We start from the raw sequence: 11,077 nt of genomic DNA on the forward strand, positions 1-11,077 counted from the left end.
GAGCAAAAGAACCCTCTACCTGCCTACAAGGGAAGTATCAAACAATAAGAAACACTTTATTTTAACTTTACAACATATAAATAGACAAATCTGTGCTTTCCAATGTAGCTTTTCTTCCCCTCCCCTATCCAAGGTCTTTATTGCAGTGCCCCAGCCCCTCTAAATTTGGGGAGAAGAGAGGGAGCGGGGCTGAACTGGCGAGGCTGGACCGATCCCATATGTACAAATCCAGCAGACATCGCTGTCATCTGCTGAGGTCCCGGCTGGCGCCTCGACCGCACAGCATCCTTTCCTCTGCAGAGAGGCCAGCAAAGAAGGGGTGCAGGAGGGCTTCCGAGAAGGTAATCCTCCGGGAAGGGTCAAATTCTAACATCCTCCTCATCAAATCAAAGAGCTGGGCGTGCTCCAGCGAGTCATGCAGCATGTAGGTCTGAAAGAGAAGGGCGCTGAACCCTCGGTCCTGTTTTCGTGATGTGCAGCGAGGTCACGGCTGTTTCCCTACTGCCTGTCCTGCTTCAGCCAGACCAATAAAATCCTATTTCCCAGTTATTCCCATCCCCAAGCCCCACTTAACTGATCTCAGGTAGGGAACTGCAGAGCAGTTCAGCCACGGAGCAGCACCTACCCGCAGGGGCTTGCAGTTCTCTTGGACATATCGCCCATCGGACGTGTTCTCATCCCATACCAGGTTTCCGTTGTGGAAGTATTTTTGCTTTCTGGAGAAAAAAAGATGATGTTCAGTAGGGCTACAGCCATGTAGTTAAGACCCGATGTGAGGATGTAATTGGTATCCTGAGTAATTAGCTACAAACAGTTAACTGGACTGTCTTGAGTTCGGGAACAGGTTCTTACCGAGTCCTGTGGATCATGTGAGATGGAATTGGCCCGAGGACTTTTTCCATCATGACAAGATGCTCACGATTCTCATGGGTCTGTAAAGGAAAAGAGCAATGGTACGTTAATTCAGAACTTGGAGATCCGATGGCAAAAGTTCTGTCACCTACACAAGTACAGGGAAGAAGGGACAAGCCTCGGTCAGGGATGCTGCAGCTCCTGTCCACCTGTACTTCTTGATTTTTCTGTTCTTCACAGGCACAGTGAAGACACCAGAAGTGATCTGAACCTCATCCTTCCAGCAAGGCACGAGTCCTCAAACCAGGGGTTGTTCTGGGCTTATTTTCAAACTCGCCTTCTGACTTTTGGTGCCTGCTCTGTATTTCCATTCCCTTCACCTAAGTCTGAGCCCTTTTAGACACCAAGGATTTGTAGGGGACGGTGTCTCTTGCACGAATCGTACCTGGAAAAGCGTGAAGCCGCGGTAGTACTCAAACAGAATGCAGCCGGTACTCCAGACATCGCATGGCTGCGCCCAGCCCAGCTCTGCAAAGAGAATCACGTTAACGTTGTGCTCCCAACAAGCCCCACCAGATTTCTACTTGCTCCTGGTTGAAACTGCAGGGATGACAGGGAGACAGCCCTAGAAGTTATCTATGTAATTCCCAGCGTTCTGCACACTGGCAAGAGGACTGATTCAGTTTCAACTTATGCTGACTCTGTGTTCCCCCAGAACTAATTTGAACACTTCCCACGTCTCACAGGTTTTCCTCAGCTCTCTGCACTGTATCTCAAAGGCCTGCGCTATCTTTGAGTTCCTCCCACACAACCAGGACCTCGAGACCACTGAAGTGGCGTTGCAACAACGCACGGAACAGGCTGTCCCCAAGAACTGGAGCGTTCTCAAGCTGGTTTTCCTCTAGAAAGCATCATCCTACAGCATCCCTGGGACAACTGTTCTCCTCCACCCGCCCGAGACTCCTGAAATCCCAGTGACACTCACCCAGAATCACTTCTGGTGGACGGTAGTGCCGGGTAGCCACGATAGTGGTGTGGTGCTCGTGATCAAAGGTGGCACTTCCAAAGTCCGCCACACGAATGCTCGTGTTCCGAATGGATTTCTCCTCGCAGCTCTGCAAGCAAACGAGAAGTCCTCAGAGCTTCTAAGAGCTGGTTCAGGATTAAGCTGGGCTTTGAGAAGAGCGCTCTGACCCCAGAACTGCTGTGTCTACACTCATCAGAAGGATTATACTGAAACTCTGAGCTCTTTACATCTTAGATCAGTGTTAAGGAAAGCTGCTGAACACTTCATGGCCTAGAGCAGTCTTACAGCTTTTAGAAGATATGAGAGAGAGAGAAGAGGTTCAAGTTCCAGTTTCTTCTCACTAAACAGACTTTTAAGGCCCTGTGGGCACGTATGGAACACGGATGCAAAGGCAGACTATTCCTGGTCTAGTCCCTTCTCTTTGGGACATAACCCACCTTTTTCTCGTTGTACAGAGTGTCAAAATCCGAGTTGACAAACAGGATGTTTTCTGGCTTGAGGTCAGTGTGAGTCAGCTGGTTGTCATGTAAAACTACACAGGCAGCAGAGAGAGAGAGAGAAGAAAAATATATAGAAGAAGCAGACACTGAAGAACCCACACAACTCTGCCCATCAAAGCACAAAGCCAACTCAGTTCCCTCCCAACCCGCTCTGGGGGGACATGGTGGCCCTGGGTGACGTACATCTCAAGGCATGGCAGAGCTGGTAGGCCATGTGCCGGATCTGAGGGAGAGGGTACGGCTGGAAGTTATTCTCCTTCAGGAACTCGAAAGTGTTCTTGCCCAGAAGCTCAAAGGCAATGCACATGTGGCCGTGGAAGTTGAACCAGTCTGACATCAGGACGCACAAGCTGTGGGGAGAGAAAGACGTGAGGAACTTGACAAAACAGTTGTTCTGTCTGTTTCTGGCTGCTTCAGGAGCGGTTGGTGAGCAAAAGCTCTGAGCCAGCTGACTCAGAAGCACGGTTTTGGTTAATTTGCCCCATGTTTCTTTGGATATCACCCAAGCAGGCCACTTGTCTGTAAGGACATGGTACCGCCTACCCAGGAGTCCTGCAGGAACTTACAATTTATTCTCCTTGTCCTTCTCTTTAATTTTTTTCAGGACATTAATTTCCAGCCTGGCTGCTTCTCGGTACTTTCCAACATTTTTTATGATTTTCAGTGCCACCTGAGATTTACCTCTGTAAGGGAAGAGACCAAAGGACGGAGTCAGAGAAAAAGCCTACATCCAGATGTCCTCTCATAGAGAGGAGCCACATCCCAATCACTCGAGTCACATTTTTGTATGTTAAAAGGGTCCTAACAAAGCTCTCAAGGTCTGCGAAAGACTTATGCTGCTTGACCAGTAGTTAATTCGAAGCGAAAAGCTATTGCTGGGTAACAACGCCCCAAAGAGAGCTGCAGCTGGCTCTGCCAGTGCAGTTTCCTGACACAGCAATCCATAAGGTCACCGTGCTTCCAGCAGCCACCTCCCTGCTCTGGCAATGCCAGAGAGATTTCAGAGGAGGCAGGAGCTGCCAACAGCTCCTACACCGAGCTGACCTTGTGGCTTGGAGCCAGACAAAAGGTCAGGAAGAGACAGGGGTCAAGTGTAATCACAGGAGAGGTTAAAAAAAAAAAATAATAGGAGAAGTTGGAGTTCACAGCCTGTGCTGAAGCCTTCAGCCGTAGAGTGAACTCCCCTGCTTCCCTTAACACATCAGCCTGCAAACTCAGGGGCTCAGGTATGAAGCAGGCCCGTTTCTGCTTCCTCTACAAAATAACTTCGACCACAGCAACAAGTGGAAGGTGACAAGAGTTTGGTCTGGCAGAGTCCCAGGCCAAACCAGCAGCGTTAATCCTGCTGCACTTGTGAGTGTGACGCAGAGGGGTCACACGACTCGTCTGGAAGGGAAAGACACCCACCTGGCATGGTCCACGCACTCCACCACTTTGCCAAAAGTGCCTTCGCCAAGGCTGCCGACAATTTCATCTAGGAGAGAAAACAGGAGCGGATGTGAACTTCAGAGGCTTGGCGAGAGCTGAGGTCCTGCAAATTCACAGCAATCAAATGTCAAAGCAAAAAAAAAAAAAAAAAAAAAAAAAAGTCTCTCACTGCTACACTCTTTAAAACTCAAGGTTCTATTGTCTGCCTCAGGCAATTTACTGCTCAGTCCATTTATAAGCAATAAAAACACTAGAGACCCCTCCAGTACAATACAAGAGATCTCGTCTAACATGGGGATAGAAAGTAGAGAGGTAAAGTTTTACGAAAGGTGGCTGTACATCGCTCTTGAAGCCAATCGCCGATCCTGCACACCAGGTGGCCTTCCTTGTCATCTTCCACGCTTCTGCTGCGCTTACTGCTCTGTTGGCTTCTCTGTACGTACCGCCCCCCGAAACGGCATACGACCAAGCGCGCCCAGTTCCGAGTGGCAGGATTGTGTTGTCATTCAAAGGTGGAGATGACGGTGCGGCGGTGGGTGGATTTTCCAGATCCCAGCATTTCATAAGGCACACAGCATATATAACGATAGGGATATTGCAAGGGACACGTCAAGACACAAAACTAACTTCAAAACAGAAAAGTAATCAACAGCTACAGGTATGTAAAGAAAAATCTCTCATTAGCTACGGCCTCGGGTGCCTCTGAGGCAGGAACATTCCCCCTCTTCTCCGAAGGGGAGCAGCAGCTGCGGAGCCGCAGGGTCAGGGTGGCTCAGCTCGGCACCACCGTTCCCCACAGCGGAGCAGCTCCCTCCGCAGCACCTGAGGATGCTGCTGGAGGCGGGAGAAGAAGGAGGGTTTTGCCAGAAGAACATCACTTTCTCTGCTGGCAAAGGTGACGCAGAGTACACGAGCTGTCCAGACAAGTTGTCCAGTAGAAGCCAGGGTAGCAGTTCTCCCTCCCTCCGTGCAGCCTACTCGTTTGTACCTCGGTTAATAAATCACCAGTGACCCAGAGCCGTGTCCTACACCCACTATGAACCAGCCCTCCCCTTCTTGAGGGAACCAACTACCACACTGATCCTGAATCCGCACATCCCACTGGCTGCAAACAGACCTGGTGTTCCACAGTGCCCTTGGGATGCGATTTGAAGCCTGGGAGAACTTTTAGGAAGAGGGATGGTTGAATGAATCCCCAGGGAGTGTTTCACTGTTTCACTCCACTTCAGGCACCTTCTAAAGGTATGAGGTCACCTTCACCCCTGCTACTGCGAGCTTCTACTGGAAAACCAGCCAAATGCTCCCAAAAGGACCTGGGGTCCACAAAGCAAGCTGCCCTAATTCCTGATCTTTTTCTACTTAGCCTTAAAAATAGTTCCAACCTCTACAGCCAAAGACATCAATATAAAGCTCTACATTTCCATGCCCGAGCTTCTATCAGGCTTCTCTTCTGCACCCGTCACCCCCCGCCCCCGATAATCCAAAATAATGAGCTACAATGAAACCCCAAAAGGTGAGCTGAAAGGGAGGAGAAGGCAGAGGGGACAGCTGCAACAAGCTGAGAGACTTCAAAGGACTGAGATCAGGCCAGCCCAAACCTGTACACCATTATCACCGCACGCAAACCACGCTGGAGCATTTTCCTCGTAACCCTGGCTCTTTCTAAAAACTAAAATTAAAAATTCAACTGGGAAGAAAAGGAGGAAAGCAACAGACAGTCAGAACTTCCCAGCCATGGAGATCTCCACTCTAATTACAGGGATCAGGGCTCGGTCATTTAGTTGTTAATAACATTTATAAGCAATAAACTTGAGAAAGATGGAAACGTTCCTTACAGGAGAGAAGCATCAGACATCTGGTCTGATACCTCAGAACACTTCAGTGTATTCCCAGCTCATCCTTGAAAGGAATACTACATTTCAGGGTGTAAACCAGGAAAGGACACGTGTGTATCCTCAGAGGGTGGAAGCCTTTCTCTGAGCACAGCGGGACAAGGGTTAATCACCACAGGGAGCATCGGGCTGACGGATCCCGTCTGGGATCCTGGCACAGCGTCCACCCGCCCTGCCTTCACGGGAGCGCTCCATACCAAACCCCCCCGAGAAGCGGCAGCGTGCAGAAGCGAGGCCCTGGCTGCGCGTAAACCCAAACAACGCCCGATCCCCCGCAGCAGCCGGGCTGGCCTGCGGCCAAGGCTCACCCTGTCAGCCTGTCCTGTCTGCGCCATTTCCAGCTTTCCCTCATCCCCTCCTCGACCGTAACAAATGCAGCTTAGTTTCCTCACCTATTAAAGCTACAGGGGCTGGACTAGTAAAAACCAATAGCTACAAACGCTTCCCGCTTAACAAAACACAGATTTTTGGATTATACGTTCCACATAATGAAAACAAACATAAAAAAAAAAAAAAGGGGGGATTAGAGGTACTCACCCAGTGTTCAGAGCTGAAAGGAGGTAAGAGCAGTTAAAACCCTGATCTCATTTTGGATGCTACTCACCGAGGAGGCACTGCTACAAGACCTGGTCCTGTGTTTCCGGCAGTAGTGCGGGTGTTTCTTTGGACGGTGCTGCTCTCTGCCTCGGGATCGCCGCCAGTTTCGTGAGCGGGTCGAGTAATAATCCTCTCCGAAAGATGGGCTTCGGTCTTCAAATCTGTAGGCGTCGCTGTCCCGTCTGTATCTCCTGTGGTAAGGCATCCTGTCATGGCTGCAGCACAAACAAGAACATGTTTAAAAGCCTAGAAAAAGCACGAAAGGCAGAGTCCTGTTCAAAGTGCGTGCTTTTGGTCCCACTGCCTGGTCGCAAAAGCCTGTTCTCATCTAAATCAGAGCTGAAGCAGAAAAGATCAGTTAGCAACACTCAGATCTTTTCTGACAGTGTAGGGGTATTGTTACTTTAAATTAGATTTGTAATAATTTCAGAAGGAAGTGGGTGGCTAGGAAAGAAAAACTTTAATGCCTTCACAGCATTAGAACTGGGAAACATGATTCCAGGGCAGATTCTCCCTTGTTAATATTAAAGACATGGCTTTGGGATGAACTTTTGGCTAGATGCAGAGGCAGAAACGTGTCAGGGAAGGCACGCACGATTAAGCCCTTGCCTTCCATCCCTAGGATTTATGGGTTTAAAGCTGATCCGCAGTCAGGAAACCAAAGCTGCCACCACTCAGCGCCAACTCCCAAACACGATCAGAACAGAGGACGGGGGTCTCATCCCTCCCTGCTCGCTCCCCTGGGCCTCAACCCACTCTCACCTTCTGGATCGCGATCTCCTGCAGAGATCCCTGCGGGGTGGGTACCGCACCCTCCCCTCGTAGTCCCTGCTCCGAGATCTCCTCCTCTTCCAGCGCTGCCCCAGGTAGCTCTCCGGCTCTGGGGACCGGTATCTCTTACAGTGATGCATCTGAGGACAGACGAGAGGTTTCCCCGTTCCAACCGGGCCCGTCTCAGCGGCTCCCGGAGGGGACAAGGACCTTCCCAGCCCACCGGAGCCCCCGACCCGGGCAGGGTGTGGGCAGAGACCCCCCAAAGGGCGCAGGCAAGGATGGAACCGGGGAAGGTTTTAGGCCGGAGGCCTCCCCTGGGAAACGGGCTGTTTATAGGAACATTACGAGTTATTTTCCCGCTGCCTCCTACAAACACCCTAGTACAAACCGGCCCCACCGCCCCTGGCCCGCGTCACCTGCGCTAACGCTTTGGCAGGGGGTTCCGGAGAACCAGAGCGCTCAGGGCCGCGGCACCGCCCGCCCCGGCACCCGATCTCCGCCGGGGATACAAGTACGACAGCGGGGCGCAGCGGCTGGGCCCAGGCCCGGCCCCATCCGCCGGCCGCCCCCAGCCCCGCTCCGCGCCCCGGGCCGCCCCGCCGGCCTCCCCCAGCCCCGCTCCGCGCCCCGGGCCGCCCCGCCGCTCACCGCCCCTCCGGTCCCTCCGCGGCTGCGGCCCGGCCCCCCCGGCCCAGCAGCGCCGCCGCTCCTACTTCCGCTTCCGGCGCCGCCCGCCTCTCCCCGCGCGGCCAGAGCGGCTCCGCCCCGGGCCGCTCCCGCCGCCTCTCTATGGCCTGGAGGTCGCGGTTAACGCCCGCCGCGCCGGGCGATGTCAGCCGGTGTGAACGGGCGACAGGGGGACACGGGGGGACGGGGTCTGCCCCGTCACGGCCCTCTGCACCGTCACACGGCTGTCCTCACCGCGGCTGCCTCGCCGTGGCCATCCTCGCCATCACCATCCTCGCCATCACCATCCTCGCCATCACCATCCTTGCCATCATCATCCTTGCCATCACCTTCGTCACCATCACCTTCGTCACCATCACCTTCCTCACCGCGGCTTTCCTTTCCATGGCCTTCCTCACCATGGCCATCCTCCTCCTCGCCAGGGCCTTCCCAGCCATGGCCATCCCCACATTGGCCTTCCCCACCGTGGCCATCCTCACCGTCACTTTCCTCACCGTCATCTTCCTCACCATTGAGCCTTCCTCACCGTGCCCATCCTCCACCCAGCCTTCTTTGCCATGGCCTTCCTCACCATGACAATCCTCACAATGATGATCCTCACCGCGGCCTTCCTCGCCATGACGATCCTCGCCATGGTGACCCTTGCCATGGTGACCCTCGCCATGCTCTGCATCACTGTCGTTGTCCCCACGGGGACCTGCCCTTGGGGCTGGAGATGGCACCAGAGGGGTGAGGAGCTGCTAGCAGAGGCTTGGTGTCCAGCTCAACCTGCGAGGAACAAGGGCCTCAGTCCTGTTTGTTTACAAATTAGCACCACAGCGGGGTTACGGGGATGGGGCTTTGCTGTCACCCACCTTGGTGCAGAGCAGTTGGGCTGGGATGGCGGGTTTGAGCTGGGACTGGGCTCCCCATCGCACCCCGTGGTGCCGGGTGTTCCCTCCTGGTGCTGGTTCTGGGCTGGTGGGAGCCCCGGCTGGGCCATCTCCGGGGCTCTGGTGTCCACCAGCATGTCCTGCCCCTGGGCAAACCCAGCTGACTCCCCTCTATTTACCTCCCACCCCGGTACGTGCCTTCCTCACACAGGGGAATTTGCGAAAGCTGCTCGATTAACGGGTGCTGCTTTCTTCCAGCTAAACCAAGTGCTGTCCTCCTACGAGACCTTCCTGCAGGCCAACGTCCTGGAGTTCCTGTGAGTGTGTGGCTCTGCCCTGGGGTGACAGGTGGAGAGGGGTGGGTTTGGCTCCGAGGGAAGGGCTGGTCCAGGAAAACACCCCAGAGACAGCAGCCGGGGCTGGGGGGGCTGTGCTGCCTCCCCAGGGCACCATCCCCAGGGATCCCTGGTCGAAGGTGTTTGAGGCTGCGGATGAAGCCCCCTGAGACCTCTCTGTGGGGGGGGCTTCACCCCAACAGGCACAGTACCCGATGATGGGGCCTCTTAGTGCTGCCTACGAGGTGACGATTTTCACCCAAAAGCTTGTTTGTGTGGGTTTTGTTGTTGTTGTTTTCCCTCCTCACTGCATGTTTTTGCTCAGTGTGGGACTGGGCTCTGTGTGGAGGCAGAAAGCAGGCTGTACATACAGACACACACACTCCAAAAGGTAATTTCAATTGTTTATTTTATAATCAAAGGTCAGCCAGGGCAGAGCCTCTCTGCCAGCAAACCCTCACAATGCTGCAGCCTGGGGGCTCCTTCGTCCGCCTCCCTCCTCCTCCTCCCCAGCCCCAAAGTTGTCACCGATTACAGCACGGTTCTCACCACACTTCCCTCCGCTCCTGCAGGAGCAAAACCTTCCTCATCCTCATCTTCCTCCACCTCTTCAGCAGGTTCTCCTGGGCAGGGAGCTGCCCAGCCCGATCTGACCCGTTGGGCTCTTTATTTCAGCTCCAGCCCTGTGAGATTTCAGCTCCAGCTCCAGCCCTACAGTGATTTTTTTTCAGCTCCAGGCCTACACTTTTGATTTCAGCTCCAGCACCTTTTTTCCCACAAGCTTTTTTTTTTTTTAACTCCATGAGATTTCAGCCCCATCTCTATAGATTTTATTTCAGCTCCAGCTCCTGCCACAGATTCTGTACTTCAGCTCCAGGGCTCTGTCGGTCCAGCTCCAGCCCCGCAGGTTTCTCTCAGCTCCAAAGCTCCCGTCTGCAGTTCAGCTCTGGGAAGTTGCAGCTCCAGCCCTACAGTGATTTTTTCAGCTCCAGTATTTTTCCCACAGCTTTATTTCAGCTCCAGCCCTGCAGTGTTTATTCCAGCCCTAGCCCTAAATCTGTATTTCAGCTCCATCCTCTCTTTTCCCACAGGCTTTATTTTGGTTCTGGCCCTAATTATTTCAGTGCCAGTCCTGTGAGATTTCAGCCCCAGCCCTACAGTGACTTTTTTTCAGCCCCATCCTTATACACTTCCTTTTAGCCCCAGCCCCCCCCCCTTTTTTTTTTTTCCCACAAGCTTTATTTTTTTCAATCTCTGTGAGATTTTAGCTCCAGCCCTGCAGTGATTTTTTCAGCTCCAGCCCTTTTCCCATAAGCTTTATTTCAGCTCCAGCCCTAAAATCTTTATTTCAGATCCATCTCCTTTTTTCCCACAAGCTTTATTTTGGTTCCAGCCCTAAAATGTTTATTTCAGCTCCAGCCCTGTGAGATTTCAGCTCCAGCCCCAGCCCTACAGTGATTTGTTTCAGCCCCATCTCTATAGACTCTATTTCAGCTCCAGACCCTTCCCCAAGATCTTTATTTCAGCTCCAGCCCCCTTTTTCCCACAAGCTTTATTTTTTAAAATCTCTGTGAGATTTCAGCTCCAGTCCTACAGTGATTCTTTCAGCTCCAGACCCTTCCCCAAGATCTTTATTTCAGCTCCAGCCCCTTTTTTCCCCACAAGCTTTATTTTTTAAAATCTCTGTGAGATTTCAGCTCCAGTCCTACAGTGATTCTTTCAGCTCCAGCCCTACAGTGATTCTTTCAGCTCCAGCCCTACAGATTTTATTTCAGCTCCATCTTCTGCCGCAGATTCTTTATTTCAGCTCCAGGTCTCCGTCGGTTCAGCTCCAGCCCCGCAGGTTTCTCTCAGCTCCACAGCTCCCATCTGCAGTTCAGCTCAGGGAAGTTGCAGGTTGAGCCCCTTTTTTCCCACAAGCTTTATTTTTTTTAACCTCTGTGAGGTTTCAGCTCCTGCTCTACAGTGATTCTTTCAGCTCCAGCCCTGTAGATTTTATTTCAGCCCCATCCTATATATTTTATTTCAGCTCCAGCCTCACATTCTGTATTTCAGCTCCAGCCCTATGTACCTCACTGTGATTCCAGCTCTGTGCTGTCAGCTTCAGCTCTAG

The 11,077-nt window shown here is 52.6% G+C and overlaps 1 protein-coding gene across 1 annotated transcript; it reads right to left on the bottom strand.

Moving 5' to 3' along the window:
• Positions 1–35: 35 nt before the first annotated feature.
• On the bottom strand, positions 36–7,801 carry CLK3 (CDC like kinase 3). The gene is made up of 13 exons (XM_065641681.1): positions 7,719–7,801; positions 7,059–7,207; positions 6,304–6,511; positions 4,147–4,240; positions 3,787–3,853; positions 2,946–3,062; positions 2,563–2,729; positions 2,317–2,411; positions 1,838–1,967; positions 1,298–1,380; positions 853–932; positions 626–716; positions 36–430 (listed from the first exon to the last, which is right to left on the bottom strand). The coding sequence occupies exons 2-13, from the start codon at positions 7,205–7,207 to the stop codon at positions 245–247; spliced, it is 1,467 nt and encodes a 488-aa protein (XP_065497753.1). The 5' UTR covers positions 7,719–7,801; the 3' UTR covers positions 36–244.
• Between the last annotated feature and the right edge of the window lie 3,276 nt (positions 7,802–11,077).

This window comes from Caloenas nicobarica, chromosome 10 (assembly GCF_036013445.1).
Source record: "Caloenas nicobarica isolate bCalNic1 chromosome 10, bCalNic1.hap1, whole genome shotgun sequence".
In the NCBI taxonomy this organism is placed as follows: Eukaryota; Metazoa; Chordata; class Aves; order Columbiformes; family Columbidae; genus Caloenas; species Caloenas nicobarica.

Excerpts from the sequence above, each read along its gene's own strand:
- CLK3 (XM_065641681.1), bottom strand. The coding sequence starts at position 7,207 with ATGCATCACTGTAAGAGATACCGGTCCCCAGAGCCGGAGAGCTACCTG. Across the intron at positions 1,381-1,837 it reads TCCACCAGAAGTGATTCTGG|AGCTGGGCTGGGCGCAGCCA; the intron begins GTGAGTGTCACT and ends TTCTCTTTGCAG. Across the intron at positions 933-1,297 it reads GCGGCTTCACGCTTTTCCAG|ACCCATGAGAATCGTGAGCA; the intron begins GTACGATTCGTG and ends TTTCCTTTACAG.